General features: G+C 49.9%; 1 protein-coding gene across 6 annotated transcripts in view; it reads left to right on the top strand.

Annotated features, from left to right (window-relative positions):
• Window positions 1-11,082, top strand: part of Kirrel1 (kirre like nephrin family adhesion molecule 1) — a 96,201-nt gene extending 85,119 nt beyond the window's left edge. For 3 of the 6 annotated variants that reach the window (XM_029475393.1, XM_029475391.1, XM_029475392.1), the window contains 9 exons: window positions 72-220; window positions 424-551; window positions 1,166-1,340; window positions 1,433-1,533; window positions 3,108-3,306; window positions 4,499-4,606; window positions 4,744-4,883; window positions 5,732-5,809; window positions 6,056-11,082. In XM_029475393.1, coding sequence (XP_029331253.1) covers window positions 72-220; window positions 424-551; window positions 1,166-1,340; window positions 1,433-1,533; window positions 3,108-3,306; window positions 4,499-4,606; window positions 4,744-4,883; window positions 5,732-5,809; window positions 6,056-6,532 — 1,555 coding nt within the window. In that variant the 3' untranslated portion in view covers window positions 6,533-11,082. Of the gene's footprint in view, window positions 1-71; window positions 221-423; window positions 552-1,165; window positions 1,341-1,432; window positions 1,534-3,107; window positions 3,307-4,498; window positions 4,607-4,743; window positions 5,058-5,731; window positions 5,810-6,055 lie in introns of those variants that run through there. The other 3 variants (XM_021157514.1, XM_021157515.1, XM_029475394.1) reach the window with 2 other exon arrangements.
• Window positions 11,083-17,115: the final 6,033 nt, after the last annotated feature.

The following is a 17,115-nucleotide window of genomic DNA, read 5'->3' as shown; positions in this document are numbered from 1 at the left end:
GAGACCAGAGTCCCTGAATATAACAGAGAGTCCCTGGTTCTGATCTCCCATCCCTGGGCCTCATCCTCTAGGTGGGCCAAAGGGGGCTTCTTGATTGAAGACGCCCATGAGAGTCGCTATGAGACAAACGTTGACTATTCCTTCTTCACGGAGCCTGTGTCTTGTGAGGTTTATAACAAAGTCGGGAGCACCAATGTCAGCACTTTAGTGAATGTTCACTGTGAGTAGCTGGGAGGGGGGCAGCAGGGGAGGGGGCAGAGAGCAGGACCCTTCGAAGGTCCTGGGGTACAGGGGACGAAAACTCCACTAACCTGGTAGACAGGGGTAAATATGGGAGGTAGGGGCCAAGAAGAGAGACAGCCAATCAGAGCTGATGATTCTCAGGCACCTGAGACTCTGACCAGCCACCTCTCTCCCCATCAGTCGCCCCCCGGATTGTAGTTTACCCAAAGCCCACCACCACAGACATTGGATCTGATGTGACCCTCACCTGTGTCTGGGTTGGGAATCCTCCCCTCACCCTCACCTGGACCAAGAAGGACTCAAACATGGTAAGCCTCTCTCTTCCTGCCTGTTCTGAGTGCTGGGCGTGGGGGGTGGAGCACAGACTTCCTGGCGCAGTGAAGAGAACGGGAGAGATGGGGTTGGTCTTTCACATCAAAACTGGACCATTTCTAGATCTTGGGGTTTGGTAGGAAAGAGGATACTTGCAGTCAGCCATACCTCTTCTCCTTGGACTTGCATAGAACTCGGGGTGAAGTGGATGGGGTGGAGTGAGGGCAGATGCTGCTGTGGTAGTCAGATCTAGGGCATTCACTAATGATGCGGAGGTGGTAAGGAATCGCACAAAGAAAGCTGAAGTACACAGTTCTAACGACCCCTATTTGACAGTTAGGGCCAGAACTGTAAAGGGAAATTTCAGACTAAACTGGCTTACCTGGCTTGGTAGTAAAAGCATAGGGACGAATCATCAGAAAGGACTGTATCCTTTTAGTCATCGTAGCTGGCACCTGTGCACTCTTAGACAGGTGTTTATTGCCAGCCTGCTTAGAGTCTTAGGGAGTCTTAGCCTGACTCAGGAAGCCATTTACCTTCTGGGAATTCACGTGTGGCCCTTCATGCTTTCTTTCCCATGCCTCCAATGCGGGGGCCCTCACCGACCCAGGGGCCCAGGCTTCCTGGCTCCCCACCCGAGGCTAATCTCTCTGCCCAGGTCCTGAGTAACAGCAATCAACTGTTGCTGAAGTCAGTGACCCAGGCAGATGCTGGCACCTATACCTGCCGGGCCATCGTGCCTCGGATCGGAGTGGCTGAGCGAGAGGTACCGCTTTATGTAAACGGTAAGTGCCCTAAGAGGCCGAGACCTGTCCAATGAGCACTGGAGCTGTTGGCCTGAGATCTGACCGGCCTGACTGGGTCTTCCTGCCCGTAGGACCTCCTATCATCTCCAGCGAGGCGGTTCAGTTTGCTGTGAGAGGTGATGGTGGTAAGGTGGAGTGCTTTATCGGGAGTACCCCGCCTCCGGATCGAATTGTGAGTACTGGGTTGGCTTGGCAGGCAGCCCTTGGTGTGTCCCATCTGCCCGGCTTCATCTCCCCACCCTCTTCTCTCTGAATCCTCTGCCTTTTTGTTTCTGTATCATTTCACCTGCTCAAATCCAACCCCTCCCTTACTTGTGTGATGATGAACAGATTAGCGGTTTGAACCCCAGTTTCTCATCTGTGACAAGGAGGCCATCTCCCCTCATAAAAGTCATTTCAGCCACAGTTGTGAGGCACCTAGTAGTGGCCCGGGTGGTGGTGGTGCACACCTTTAATCTAAGCACTCAGGAGGCAGAGGCAGAGGCAGGCGGATTTCTGAGTTCGAGGCCAGCCTGGTCTACAGAGTGAGTTCCAGGACAGCCAGGGCTACACAGAGAAACCCTGTCTCAAAAAGAAAAGAGAAAGAATGAGCCTACTGCAGTTCATTGGAGTCAGGCTTCTTTCTTGCAAAGGTCCTTCCTCTGCCCTCATCTTCCACCCTTGCTAATACCTTCCAGTCTTTCTTCGTACCTCCCTCTCTTTCCTCCATCCCCTCTGCTCCCCCTCCCACCTGTCCGTGCTTCTCCCATTTCTCCTGCCTTCCTCCCACAATCCCTGACCATCCCTCATTCCTTTCTCCTCTCCCCTATACCATAAACAATTAATTCCTCCTGTGGCCACTAACCATCAAAACCCTCATCACATTTAATGACCATTTGGCTAACTCCAGGGCTGCCCAGGGATACTTCATTACCACAGCTGCCTAGGCAGAAGACGGTTTGGCTCCCGGGAGGTTTGCCTCATCGAGCTGGGAGGACTGATCCCTGGAAAGGAGCCAGCGCTCAGCTGCTCCTCTTCCTTAGCCTCCCTTATGCCATGAGAGCACACAGTTAGGACTGCCCCAGCTGGGACGGCAGGGACGGAAGGCCCGGGGGATCTGCCTCTTGACTCCCTGCTCATAATTAAGATGCATCTCCAGAGAGCCTAGCAGGTTTCTGTGGGTTGATTCATGGTAAGGCTGGTAAGATAGACTTGGGTGCCGTTAGGATCACTAGGCTGAGCATTGCCTCACAATGGTCAGAATCTGCCATTGCGGAGATGAAGACAACGAGGCCCTGAGAGGGAAATCACAGCCTCATGGTTGCTCTGGGGTGGGAGGAATAGAAAACGGAGCCCAGGGATCTCAAGTCCCAACCCAGCCTTCCCAGCAGCATCCAAGATCCGAATACCAGCTCATTAGCTCAGCTGCCTCCCCATCACAAAATACCACCCAGTGTCACACTTAGAGCACGGGACCTCGGCAGAAGCTGATTGCTGGACCTCTCCCTTACATTCATACTTGGTACATAAACCTCAAGGATGCAGTTTTTTAGAGTCTCTCTAGATAAATCTGATGTCTACTGTATGGGAGCCACAACTTGTGGAGCAGACGTTCAGTGTTGGGTTATTTCCGAATGAGGGTGTGTAGGGCCTGAGGACCACACATGTGCTGGGTGAGGCTACCTGAGAGTGGGTTGGGTCGCCCTGGGGCATGAGCTTCTTCCACACATCCTTTTCTTACATCCATCCCGCCTTCCCCCATCCCAGGCATGGGCATGGAAGGAGAACTTCCTCGAGGTGGGGACCCTGGAACGCTACACCGTGGAGAGGACGAACTCAGGCAGTGGTGTGCTGTCCACACTCACCATCAATAACGTCATGGAAGCTGACTTCCAGACCCACTACAACTGCACTGCCTGGAACAGCTTTGGACCAGGCACAGCCATCATCCAGCTGGAAGAGCGAGGTCAGCCACGCTGACTGCTGGGATAGCCTGAAGTTCCATCTTCTCTTTCTATAGCAAGGTTCAAAGCAAGATAACTCTTTCTCAGGCCTCTCTGCCAGAAGTTGACTTTAGTGGTCTGCTAATTAATGTATTATGTAAATGTTCCTTGAACATCTTTATGTGTTGAACTTTGAAGGAGCAGTTGTAGGCATGAACAGAACGCCATCCCCACTCAGGAAACTTTCCTCTTAGTGGAGGAACATACGTAGTAGGAACAAATGAATCCAGACTGGGAAAAATTAACTGGTACATGCAAAAGATTCACACAGCCTATGTCACTGAGTTACTGAGAAGATTGAACAGAGGATATTTGTAAAGTTCAAGGGTTCCCCTACCCTTCAAACATCCTTGGTTTTATAGAAGAGGTACCTTCCCTCTGGGTACCTTTAACAAAAGTGAAAGAGGTACCTAGCTCTTAACAGATATGTTTGATGAAGGGGAAATAGCACTTGTTTGTTTTTGAGAACTAGTCGTTGAAAAGGGAGATACGGAGAACCTGAGGGACCCTTGGGGAATGTCTGGGAAAGCTAATAGTTCCAGTTTCATTCAAGGTGCAGGATGGAAGTGGGGAACAGAGCAGGGTAATGTGGGGGGCTCAGCTAGGAAGGATCTGAGAGGGAAGCTCTGTAATCAGTGTCTGGACCCAACTAGTAATCCCAGAAAGAGAAAGCCAAAGGGAGAGTCCTCGGGTGTCTTCTCAGCTAAGGGAAGTGGGGGCACTAGAGAGGAGTGCTGGGCCTCAGTGGGCCGTGCAGATAGAGCAGATGCAGCTTTGCAGGCAAGGACATGGGAGTGGAGGCTGAAACAGAGATCACAGATTGGAGTTTGGAGACAGCCCTGCTTATGAAGGAGGGACCCAGCTCATGGGAAGGCATGCCAAGTAGAGGAAGAGAGAGCTCTGAGGCAACCTGAGGGCAGGGATGGAACACTGGCTGCCCTGACGTCAACTCTGGTTGAACTAAAGCACAGATTACAAACCAGACTCAGCCCAGCTCTTCTCAAATGTGGCCTAGACATAGATGTCAACACGGCCCAGCCCAGGCCAAACTTACCTTTGTACACAATCCAGAGTTGCCCCAGTAGATTATGGTCACATCTTCGGGCCCCTATGTGGCTCCATCCTCATTCCTGTTCCTTTCTCTCCCTTCTATAGAGGTGTTACCTGTGGGCATCATTGCCGGGGCCACCATCGGCGCCGGCATCCTGGTCGTCTTCTCTTTTGCTGCCTTAGTGTTCTTCCTCTACCGACGTCGCAAAGGCAGTGAGTACAGGCGCCGTAGAGTCACAACACACCCTTCATCCCCCAACCTTACCCTTCAAGGTCCCGTCAGGGGGCTGGGGCTAGAAGTCAACCGTGCAGACCAGTAGAAAGCCCCCAGCAACATCTCCCTGTCCTAGGTCGAAAGGATGTGACGTTGAGGAAGCTGGACATCAAGGTGGAGACGGTGAATCGGGAGCCACTTACGATGCACTCTGACCGGGAGGATGATACTGCCAGCATTTCCACAGCAACGCGGGTCATGAAGGCCATCTACTCGGTGAGGATAATGCTCCTTTCAATGTGGCCTAGGCTCTTTATTGTCCTATGGCCAGACCCATCAGCTTTTAATAACTTCTGTTACCTCTAATTCCTCTGTGCATTTAACCTGTTCCTGATACCCCAGTTCCTACGTACCAACCTGCTCTCAAATAAACGCCCCCACACTGGTACCATAGCTTGTATAGACGTTTACACATATGTATAACTTCTCTCTTCCCCCTGCCTCCCCACAGCTCCCTTTGCCTCATCCTTCCCTCACACAGAGGAAAATCTGTAGATAGTTTTGGTTCAACCTTCTCATTACTGAGCCAAGGCAGCACTCCCCAGTGGTAGCAGTGTTATACTCATAATATCATATTACACACTAGCAACAAAATTAACACTAGAAGCCAGGTCTCTGATGTCCTACCTCAACCTATATGGTGAGACACAAGCCTGCCCCAACCCCAGAGCTGCCTTTAGCAAGTGGCCTCTGAGCATGGAAATCAGTTGCCTTAGTTAAGGTTTACTGCTGTGAGCAGATACCATGACCAACGCAACTCTTATAAGAACAACATTTAATTGGGACTGGCTTACAGGTTCAGAGATCAGTCCAGTATCATCAAGATGGAAACATGGCAGTTTCCAGGCAGGCATGGTGTAAGGAGGAGCTGAGGAGTTCTCCATCTTCATCTGAAGGTTGCGAGCAGAGGATTGGCTTCCAGACGACTAGGATGAGGCTCTTAAAGCCCACACCCACACTGACACACCCACTATAACAGGGCCACACCTTCTAATAGTGCCACTCCCTGGGTCGAGTCTATGCAAACCATAGGCTGTTTCCTGACACCCACACCTGTTCTTTAGTCCTTTAAGGATGATGTGGACCTGAAGCAGGACCTGCGCTGTGACACCATTGACACCCGGGAAGAGTATGAGATGAAGGTGAGGGGAAGGACTGATGCAAGGCACAAGGACTGGCTGGCTGGGACGTGGGGTAGGAGGATCTGCAGGGGGAGGACAGCAGGGAGGAGTGGTCAAGAAGTCTGCAGAAGGAACAGAAGATAGAGTCACCGGTGTGATGAGAAGGGGAGGAGATATGGGTTGAGCTGGGCATGGGCAGAAGACTCAGGAGAGCTTATTACACTGGGGGAAGTTCCCACGTTTACCTTTTTCTCTTCTTGCCCTCAGGATCCCACCAATGGTTATTACAACGTGCGTGCCCACGAAGATCGCCCATCCTCCAGGGCGGTGCTGTATGCTGACTACCGTGCCCCTGGCCCTACTCGTTTTGATGGGCGCCCATCATCCCGCCTGTCCCACTCCAGTGGTTATGCCCAGCTCAATACGTACAGCCGGGCCCCTGCCTCTGACTATGGCACAGAGCCTACACCCTCTGGCCCTTCTGCTCCGGGTGGCACCGATACGACCAGCCAGCTGTCGTACGAGAACTATGAGAAGTTCAACTCCCACCCCTTTCCCGGGGCAGCTGGGTATCCTACCTACCGTCTAGGCTACCCCCAGGCCCCACCCTCTGGCCTGGAGAGGACCCCCTATGAAGCTTATGACCCTATTGGCAAGTATGCCACCGCCACTCGGTTCTCCTACACTTCTCAGCACTCAGACTATGGCCAGCGATTCCAGCAGCGCATGCAGACTCATGTGTAGAGGCTGGATCTGGCTGGGGTATCTCTGCGGGGCAGAGGAGATGGCTTCCCAGCTGTTCCCTGACATTCAGGGACATTGCTCATTGCTCCTTTCATGGACCCAGCCTTTCTCCTCCTGGCCATCGCAAATGAGGAGCAGGTCTCCCAGTAACATCCCATCCCAAGGATGGTGCTCTGCGCAGGCCCCAGTCTCCCGGGCCTGCCCTTTCCTCTCCTGCAGGAGGATGTCTCTTCTGACCTTTGCTCTGCCTGACCCAAGCATGGGGAAAGGAGAGGGGAGGTTGGGGAAGGGGAGGAGAAGGGAGAGGAGAAGAACACAATTTATCATTTCCTATCTGGCCTGCTCCTCTGGTCTCCCATAAGAGGGCATGGAGCTAAGCTGAGACGGGCAGGCTGCTGGAACGTGGGACAGCCACCAGTCCCGGTCTTGATTTCTTTATACCTTGTGTTCATCTTCCCCATCTCAGGGGGTTACAGATGGAACAACGAGTTCGGATCCAGCCCTTGGTCAGTTGGGGTCAAATGCCAGTCCCCCTGGCTGCTGTGGTATCCATCTGTCTGAGTGGGGAGGGCTTCATAAATCCCCAGGAACACGGTTTCCTTTCTTCTCAGCTTTGTGCTGGACCAGCCAGATGTGTCCTGGATGTGAGCAAGGACGGGTCAGGGCCATGCTATGGTTGGCAGGCCAAGGACCGTGGTGTAGTACATAGCAGTTCCCAGATCCACCACTAGTGGGAGCCACACAAGCTTCTCTCCAGTATCTGTCCCACTTCTTGGTGTTAACTCTTGAGCCTTGGAGAGTTGGGTAGAGCAGAGGCTAACTTTTCCTGGGGCTATTTTTCAAAAGCAATAAAACCTCATTTGGAAAGAAAAGCTGTAGGGGTTTTCCCCTCTATACACAAGTCCCCGTGGAAAAGAAAGGGTCACCTGCCCTCTGCCAGACTCCTAAGTCCTTGTATTACTATATCCGAGTCTCTAAGCACGTTGAATCTAGCATATACATCCAAATGGAGAGACCTGCCTGCTGGTGGATTCTGATAGAGTTAAGCAGTGTCCCGAGTCTCAGACTCAGCTATCCTACCCTGTCTATCATAGCTAGAAACTACCTTGCGGATGGCGTGGTAGATGCTATGCTTTATCCAGACAAATTTTGGTTTTGTCTCCTCCTCACTGCCCTCCCACCCCCGACCAATCAGATTCCTTCTTCCATTTTCAGTGCCTTGAGTGTCAGGTTTGTGATGATGTCCCTTGTGGGGAGCAGGGACCTTGTGAGCTTGAGCTTGTCCCATGTTAGCATCCAAGGAGAGACAAGTGAGAGGATGTGAGGGGATGGGGGCCTGGAAATGGTGGTGAAGGAAACTTCTTACTGACCTAGATGGAGATCTTAGTGCAGAACAACACGAACGGCACTGAATTCCATGGGCTATGCTATCTTTTCCCACACAGCACGCACACATGAGCACACACACATTCCACACCACGTCTCATCTACCACCTTCTGACCAAAGAGAATCTGTAACTTGTAGCTCAGCCTCATCTTCCCAAGAAAACAACTGCCCAACAGGAGCCTACCGTCCATGTCCCCGCTGAGGCCTGCGCGATGGGAGGGAGTAGTCCCAGAATGTTCCTTGCTTTTTCTCATTGGTCACCATTCGTTAGTCATGTTTACTTTAATGAGCTACATGTTCATCAGGCACGGTCCATCACTAACCTTCTAGATGGGCCTGTGGGGTGATATTTGAGGCTATCTCCTTCTCGATAAGGACCAGGTGATATCTGGGAATCAGGGAGCCCCGTTTCCAGCCTGGCAGGCAGCTGCTGCTTCCTCCTCTTCTCCTCCTCCAGTGAGTGCATGCACAGAGTGGGCCCTTCCTGCAGCAGTGACAGACTTGTAGCTGCATCCCAGTTCAGAAGACTCACACTCGCAGAACCCTTTCATGAGAGCTCAGCGGGGCGGTGGGTTTGCAGTGTAGGTCCTTATGAATAGGGATTCATACAGGCTTTCATGTTCTCTGACCCCTGAAGCCGTGGGTGAGCCAAACACTTCTGAAGTCTAAATAGAGTGGCATTTTATATTCCCTAAAGTCATCATCTTGTGTGGGGTTTGGCTTGATTCTCTTGTTTCTCTCTGATTTAAGTAGTAGGTCCCTCCTATGGAAATAAGAGCAACACTAAGGAGAACACTGGGAGTCAAGCGCACAGCCATGCGAGGGACAGGAAACAGCAACTGAGACAGACTCCTGCCACTCACACTCCGCAATCAGAATCAGAGTTGGGCCCTGCTGAATGACCAGTGTTGCTTGTCGGGGGAGTTGAAAGTCCCTTAATCACGAGGCTCTTCCGTCTGAAGCTAGCGTCTTCCAGCATGTTGGTACTTTGAGTCTAAGCATCCTGGGTGATGTTGCTTTAGTTGAAGGAATAAGAAACCAAGATTCGAGAGATCCAGGATCCCATTCTGCGACTGCTGTTTGCTGAGTAACCCGGGTCTGACCTCCTTATTTTCCTTGCTTCCATCTTCTGGTCTTTCCCTAAATCTATTCTCTGTTGGCTGTGTTCATCTGGGGCAGGAGATTGCCCATTCCTCGGGAACAGTGAGCAGTCGCGGTGAGGCTTGGGGCAGGGAGGCACTGCCTGCTAGAAGGAGCTTTAACCACCAACTTCTTGATCTTGTCTGTCACCCTACCCCTGAATGAAATGAAGTTATTGGCGTTGCTCTCATCTTAGATTCAGTAGGCTGCTGTGATCACGGTAGGGCTCGGTTATGGACGCGGTCTGCGGCAGCACATACAGACTGGGAGAGGCAGAGAAACTGTCTTCTACTTCAGTCTTCAGGAACAGTCATCTGGCCTAAAGACTGCTCTCCCTGTTCCCCCAACAAGGTGAAGCCTACATTCCCCCACCCCCAAGTCTTGAATCAGAAAGCGGGAGAGAGAGCAGCTGACCCCGCCCTGTAGACTGAAAGAGGTGTTCATAGCGGGAAGAAGGGGTTAGTGGTTTTGATATAAATGCTGCATATGTTAAAGGTTCTTGTGGCTCTGGATAGGCCTTGCCCTTTGTAGAGAACCCAGCCTGCTTGCTGAATCCTGGCTCTCACCCCATCCCCACCACCTCCAAGGTCTAACTACAGACTATGCATGAAGCAGGAGAGAGAGAGGAAGACTCGCAGGAGCGGGGGCAATGCTCAGCTCTCACAAATGTCTGGGTCAGAACGAAAAACATGAACTCAACTAATGTGATTCTGGGTGAGACAAGACACAATGACCCATGTCTTGCCCCTTGTGCTCTGTCAGGAGCCATAGCTCCTGGGATCCTTAAGATGGAAGTGAGTGACCCATGTACACTTGGCCCCCTACATAGCAATGTTAGGCAACTGGGATTTATAGAAACTCACGTTAAAGCCAAAGACCGTGTTTGGGCATGTAACGTCTACTGGCTTAGTCACTGCCTCATCCTGCTGCGTGAGCAGTTCTGTCCCTCTGGGTGAATTGCATGAACTCCCAAGGCCACTGCAGGCTCAAAACACCTGCTTTCCCTACTATTCCATTTCTGTGGAATCTGAGGCCAGGCGCTACACCCATCGAGCCAAGCGCTGATGGTAATACAATCCTGGGGACACAGACCTCAAGACTCCACTGGGGATGCATTGACTGTTATGGAAGGACTCTAAAGTTGTCACCTAAACACCACATTCCCTTCTCGCTGCGATTTTTCTTTCTCCTCTCCTAAAGACAGTACATTCTGACCAGTGCTGGCTGACCTTCCTCAGCTTACTGCTGACACCACCCATGGGCCAGTAAAGAGGACTGAGGTCTGTGGCTTGTTGTATGGATTTGAGAGGAGGGCGCAACATTCAGTTTTCCAGCATCACTGTGAGGGAACCTCAGGCTCCTTTCCCAAGGGAAAGTAAGTTTTGCACAGAAGACAGAGGCCATACTAGGAAGTCCTGGTGCAAACCTGCTCTTAACAAAAGTAATGATTCTGTATGCACAGAACTCCCCTTACCAGCCCTGTTTTTAAAACCATCTTAGGTTTTTAATGTTCACAATCACTGGCCTTTGTGAACTGGTGACCAGACTGTTCCATTGGTTTCAGGAGCTGTCCATCGCCCCTGGGAATACCAGGATGGAAGGGGGTGGAGAATGCAGGGAGCATTCAATTTGCTGATACAATCAAATACATAGGCTTCTTAGCAAAAATGACCCACAAGGCCTCCACTTTTAACAAGGTGCCCAGGTCAGACTGCCGACCCCAGTCATTCCTCAGATTGTTATCTCCATTCTGACGCCTGTTGAATCTTCTCTACCGAAATCCTCCTCATAAATGGATCCATGATGACAACTAAGAGAAAAAAAATAAGTATTTTTGTTAGGACAAACCATCATAGATTTTTAGCAATGTGTATCTGTGTGTCCTTTATGCCTTTCCTATTCTGACATTTTTTTTCTTTTTTTTTTAAAAAAAAATTGTGTACTATATTTTTAGTCTCAAACACACTATATATTATATATTTAATTTTATATATATATATAAATATAAATGTTTTAAAAAGTACCATGTTCTGTGTTATTTTAATACACGGGCAATTAGTTACTTTAAAGGCCTATTCAGCTTTGTGTAAACGGTTCAGATTTGGAGAGAGGGGGAGACGTTGAAGATTGAGATTGCAAAAGTTATATATTTGCACTTCCAGGCCACTCCATAAACATTTTATTCAGCATTTTGTGAGTGCAGGAGAAGCCTGTCAGCTCTGGGACAAAGGGGGCTCTGCGTTTTTGGCATCCGAGTACTCGGTGCCATGTCTGATTGTGAAGATGGAGAGACAGGAGCCTCTGCATCTGCAGTCCAGATCCCATAGAGATTGGGAATCTGCATGCATCTGGGCTAGCAGTGATAGTTCAGGAGCCAATGGCACAGTGGCACACACTCTCCGGCTGGGGTTCACACTTACAGGAGTGTTTAAAGACTCGTAGAGCAGCTTTCAGATAAGTTTTGAAGCTGTAAGCCATGAGAGAAATGCAATGGTTTGTTATCCTCATCTGGTTAATGACGAAGAAAAGTCAAGGCTGTCCCTGTGAGCCTTTTTATATACAAGGAACACAGAACCCAGCTGGAAACAGAACGTGAGGAGTGAAAAAAAAAAAAAAAAAAAGAAAGGACATCAGGTCAGGCATAGCGCTCAGCTGGTACAGTTCCTGTCCTACCTGCATCGAGGATCAGGTGTCAGAGTGGAGAGGGGGAGCCGGTGCAAGCCATTTCCAGAGGTTATAGATTACAGCACAGCAGATTCATCCCAAGAGAGAAGGCAGCTGCCCCAGGGGCTGGCGTTCCGAGGCATGTGGCCAAGAAGTGAGGCCCAGGTTCAGGATGACTCTAGAGGCCAGTCAGGTAAGTTGAACCGACACCGACACGGTTTGGGCGGAGGGAGAGGGGGGTTGTTTATCTTGTTGTTCCTTCGTTCGTTTGTTATGAAAAAAGCAGCAGTAGTGCCATTGATTGGATGCAGAAGCAAAAAGAAGTGAGTGGGAAGGTCCCGCAGAGATGGGGGTCGAGTCAGGCCACATGGTGTTGGTTAGGATGCTGCCTGAACCCTGCACAGGGCCAGCATTACTGCCCGAGAGACAAGACTGTGTAGCAGCACCTCACCGGGCGCTCCAGAGGCCTAAACCTTCTGAACCCCGGGAAGACTATACAAGCAATACGTATTTCTATGCATTCTGTCTTCTCCCGGATCCAGCTGCTCGTGGATGTCCCTAAGACTCAAGGACAAGTCGTGAAGGCATGGCCCTTATCATCAAGCCTTAGGAATCTTTAAAAGACACTGCTTCCTTTTGAGGTTTTCAGGACACAAAGCTCTTGGCAGTGCCTTTCTGCACTTTCTCATCAAAGAGTAAAGTTCTGAGTCCTTCAGGAGATGACCTCGAATTGTCCTCCCCAGGAATCAGGCCGTGTCCTCGTGTCCTTGTGTTTCCCTTACTCCACCTCTCAATCCAGTCAAATGAAGTGACTCACGTGCCCTGTGCCCCCCAGCCTGCTCCTGCTTCTGCTGCCCCCTAACAGAAGGGCCCCTGACCTTCCCTTTTCCAGAGTTTACATATTTGGAGACCCCCACCTCCAAGTCCTCACCCTAGAAAGTGCCTTGCCTAACTCATTAATCACCTTTCCTCCCCTATCCTGAGAAGCCCCAGGCTGATCTACACTGATTTATAATTTCCGCTTTGATCATAGGGTTTGTGTTGACGCATAAGCCCTTTACTTTTTGGTTGTTTAAAATATGTTGTTGTTGATCTGTTTGTCTCATTTTAGAGCAGAGTCGCATTGGCTATGGTGGCACACACCTTTAATCCCAGCACTTGGGAGCAGAGACAGGCAGATCTCTGAGTTCGAGGCCAGCCTGGTCTGCAGAGTGAGTTCCAGGACAGCCAGAGCTGCACAGAGAAACCTTGTCTCAAAAAAATCAATCAAACAAACAGACAAAACCCACAAACAAAACAAAATGAAGGCAGGGTCTTGTGCTTCTTCATCCTGCCTCCCTGCTGGGATGTGAAGACTCTGCTGGGGAAAACAGGAGATGCCAGCCTGCATTTATCCCATGCCTGCTGTCCTGTGATGGGTTAGCGGGGAGGGCCAATGCACGGTTCAAGGGGTGGGAGAATGTAGCCCAGGCTGGGGGCCTCAGCCCAAAGAGAAACAACATAGGCTGAGGCCAAAGCTGGGGTTCCCAAGCTCCCGGGCATCCTGTCACTGCTAGAAACCCCATGGAGTCAAGAATGAAGGGGGCTTCACGGGCCTGCAAGGAGGCTGGGGCCAGGGGTTCTCAGACTCCTGGGCGCCCAGATGCTGCTGGAAGTTGGGAATGGAGGAGGCCTATGGGCTGAGGATGAATTAACAGCGATTATCTGGGAGCAGGGAGGGGCCTTCTGCAGGAGACTTAGGCAGCGTGGCTCCGTAGACAAAGGCTTTCTCCATGCTCCCGGTGGTAGTTCTTGATGAAAGAGACAGTCCTTGTTTCTAGACTGTTTATTGATTGTTCATTGTGGAAAAGGAGCACATACCACCTCCTCAGGGTGGACCAGAGATTAAATATCTTCTTGCAGGAAGAAATGTCCAGGAAGGGAAGCTTATTGGCTAAACCCTCAGGGCCCATCCAGATACCACATTACCATAGAAAATTCTGTTCTGGGCTGTGAGACCATTGATCATATCCCTCTGTGTAGTGTGGTCATGTGATCCCAGCCAAGAATCTGGAAGGGAGCAGAGAGATGCCTACCATCCCAGGATGGGTTCCAGGGTCTCTGAACCCACTCACCCTTACCAAGTTTCCTGGCATAGTCCATTGCCCCACAGGGTCTTACTATGCCTAGCTGGCCTCTTCCTCCCAACTGCTGGGATTAAAGGCATATGTCACTGTGTTCAATAGACCTTAATACTTAATAACAGGTTTAGAGGCAGAGCAATTCATTACTTTGTCATATGCCTATATTTATCTTGAAATAGTCTCATTCAATAGTACAAAATGGCCTAGAACCCACTATGTGGAGCAGGGTGTCCTGAAAATGTGGCACTCCTCCTGGCTCTGCCTCCTCGGGGCTGGGATTTCAGATGAGTGCCACCTAACCTTGTCTGCAATATTCAGCATCCCATCGCCTCGGACAGTAGAGTTGATCCCCGTGTTCTGGAGGAATGCGGTGATAGAGGAGAAAAACAGTCAAATCTGTGAAATGCGACGCCTAGGGAAATTTAACCAGTGCTCAAGCTGGAAGAAGTACAGATTTCCATGAAGAACTTTGGTTCTGGTCAGGCCAAGCTGAGAAGCAGTGGCCAGTGTATACTAGTGCTGAGAGTTCTCTTGCTGAGTCCCTAACTGACAGACAACGCTGACTTGATTATTTTTGGTCAATATGCTATAAATGGAAGTAATATGTCACTTCCAGACCAAAATGTTTCATTGTTCCATTTTTTTTCTCCTATCTTAGGAACAGCATCCCATTAATTATGTTGTCAGAATTTCTAGAGTGAAAACCCGGCCCTCACAGGTCTGAACATGGTAGGTTCAGCCACTCCTACCTATACAACAATTAAGGAGATGGATAAGATAAAGAAGAAAGAGGAGATCTAATTGATGTGGCCCAATTAAGAACAAATAAAGAGATCCAGGGACTCCTAGGTTTACAAAGCAGTAACATGAGGCTTAGGTTAAACAGAGGAAGAACTGGGGTGGATAGGCAAAAAATATGGTTAAGAAATGCTGATTAAAGTATGGTCTGGCTGATCATTTTTTCAGTCCTGGTTCTGTAAGGTGGTCCGAAGAAGTCCTGATCATTGCCACTACTTGTCTTAGTTAGGGTTTCCATTGCTGTGAAGAGACACCATGGCCAAGACAACTCTTAAACATTTAATTGGGAATCACTTGCAGTTTCAGAGGTTCGGTCCATTATCATCAAGGTGAGAGCATGGCAGTGTCCAGGCAGGCATGGAAGCTACCAGGTAGAAGGAGCTGAGAGTTCTAGATCCTGACCTGAAGGCAGCAAAAGGAGGCTGACTACTACAGGACCCAGGAGGAAACTGGATTCCACACTGTGCAGATCCTGAGCATAGGAGACTTCAAAGCTTGCCCCCACAATGACACAATTCCTCCAACAACACTGTACCTACTCCAAAATCACACCTCCTAATAGTGCCACTCCTCATGGGCCAAGCATTCAAACACGTGAGTCTAAAACTATTCAGACCACCACAGCACTTCAAAGGATCAATCAGCTTCCCAGAAGATGGCCACTTCCTAGTCACCCTCATCTGCTGGGGCTTGGGAGAGCTCCGCTGTGCAAATGTCTGCTGTGAATTCAGGGCAACTGGAAGTTTACGATAATTTGTCTCTGGACCTTCAACCTTGAAGGAGATAAGACAAACTTGATGGGCATTCTTTGAGTGATTAGCACACGTGAGTGTAGAGTTAAACAGGCGATCCAAAGTAAAGGACAACAGCAGCCACAACAAAGACAGAAGTGCCAGCCCCTGGCCTGTGTCTGTGATCTTTGAGGCTAAGTTAGGAGTCGATGTTCTTTTAAGGCAAAGACCTTCTATGCTCACTCCTAGTTCCAGGTGGTGAGCATTGTAGTGGTCTCTGCCTGGGCCCCTGAGGGATCGGTCAAAGCAGGGTCCCTATGTCAATTTGTGATAAAAACATGGGTGTTGATGGTGTCTTCATTTTACTATGATATTGGATTGGAAGTTATCTGGAAGCCAAATCAAGGGGCTTGTGTGTGCTGAACAGGGCTCTACCACTGAATATCCCTAGCTCCCAAGAGCCTAATGTTTTGTGGTTATCCACTACTGTAAGCCAGTGTATGCTATCTTCATTAAAATCCTGCTTTTCACCATTTGTTGTTTATCCAGGAAAATTACATCTTCACAGCTCTCTCTTCTCCTCTGTTAAATACAAATAAATTGCTTATAGTCTCCATTCTACTGAAATTGCTTGGTTTAAGAAGTCTTTTGGGGGGGGATGTTTGCTCCTATCTTAGACAGGGGATGGGGGGGGGATGTCAGCAATTGCCCCCGGTGTTCAGGAAGAAGTATCAACTCCAGAATGAGGCCTAGGTTAAGAGCTAAGCGGTGCTGTGTAACTGGGTGATGATACAGGGCAGGTGAGTCTCACCCTTTTCTGAGCTCCCTTGCCCTTCTCCATGAACTTCTGTGAGCACTTAGTGGGATGAGATATACAAAAGCCTTTTGTAAGTGGTGGGATGCTGTCCAAATGTGAGTTGTCTGGGACTGGTGATGCTGTTACATTCCACACCGGTAGCATCATCCCATACCACACACCCCACTGCCTGGTGCAGACACTCTTCTAGCCATCACCTGACAGTGGAAAGTGCTTGTTCAGCTGGGCTTAATAGGTCCGATCTTGCCAGGCCCCAGGGTTCTAAATCCAAAGGATCAGTTCTCTGGAAGAAAAAGAAAAGAAAAAAACAGCACCTAGGGGAAGAGAAAGAAAAATCAGTTCATTAGCACTCACTTTCCTGTTTCCTTTCTGCGCTGTAATTAGCAGCACAGAGGCAACCTCCTGGGGAGAACAGGACTGCAACTGGACTGGGAGCTTTGTCTTGTCTTCCTCTGCACAGACGCCTGCTCTCCCGTGCTTTCCATGCAGGCTCATCCTGGGGACAGTTCATATTTTGAGACCCAGATCAATGTTCCCTTTCCCCAAAAGACACACTGGTTAAAGCACCTTGTCAAACAGTGCCCTGCCAAGGTTCCTAGCAGAGGCTGGCTCCTCAGAATTACACAAGACTGGGGCTAAGGGATATCCCAAACCTGGCTCTCCTCGGAATGCCCATGATTCATTCCCTCACCAAAATAAATACTCAGAAATATGATACAGAACCTCAAAAACTGTAGGCAGCTCAGGACCATCTGATCCAATTAAGCAAAAGCATTCGCCTCAGAGAAGACATATGGGCTCCGCATCAAACCCATCAAGGGACACAGTGTGACTTTGTATAGTGTGGAATCCGAATGGCTGGGCTCTTCTCAGTCTCCCCAGTCCCTGTGCCTTTGGAGGAATCCTTTGGCCTTTCTTTCTCA

The sequence above is a fragment of the Mus caroli genome, chromosome 3, assembly GCF_900094665.2.
Source record: "Mus caroli chromosome 3, CAROLI_EIJ_v1.1, whole genome shotgun sequence".
Classification (NCBI taxonomy): Eukaryota; Metazoa; Chordata; class Mammalia; order Rodentia; family Muridae; genus Mus; species Mus caroli.
The sequence above is the reverse complement of the archived record's forward strand: the minus strand, read 5'-3'. Positions and strand labels throughout refer to the sequence as shown.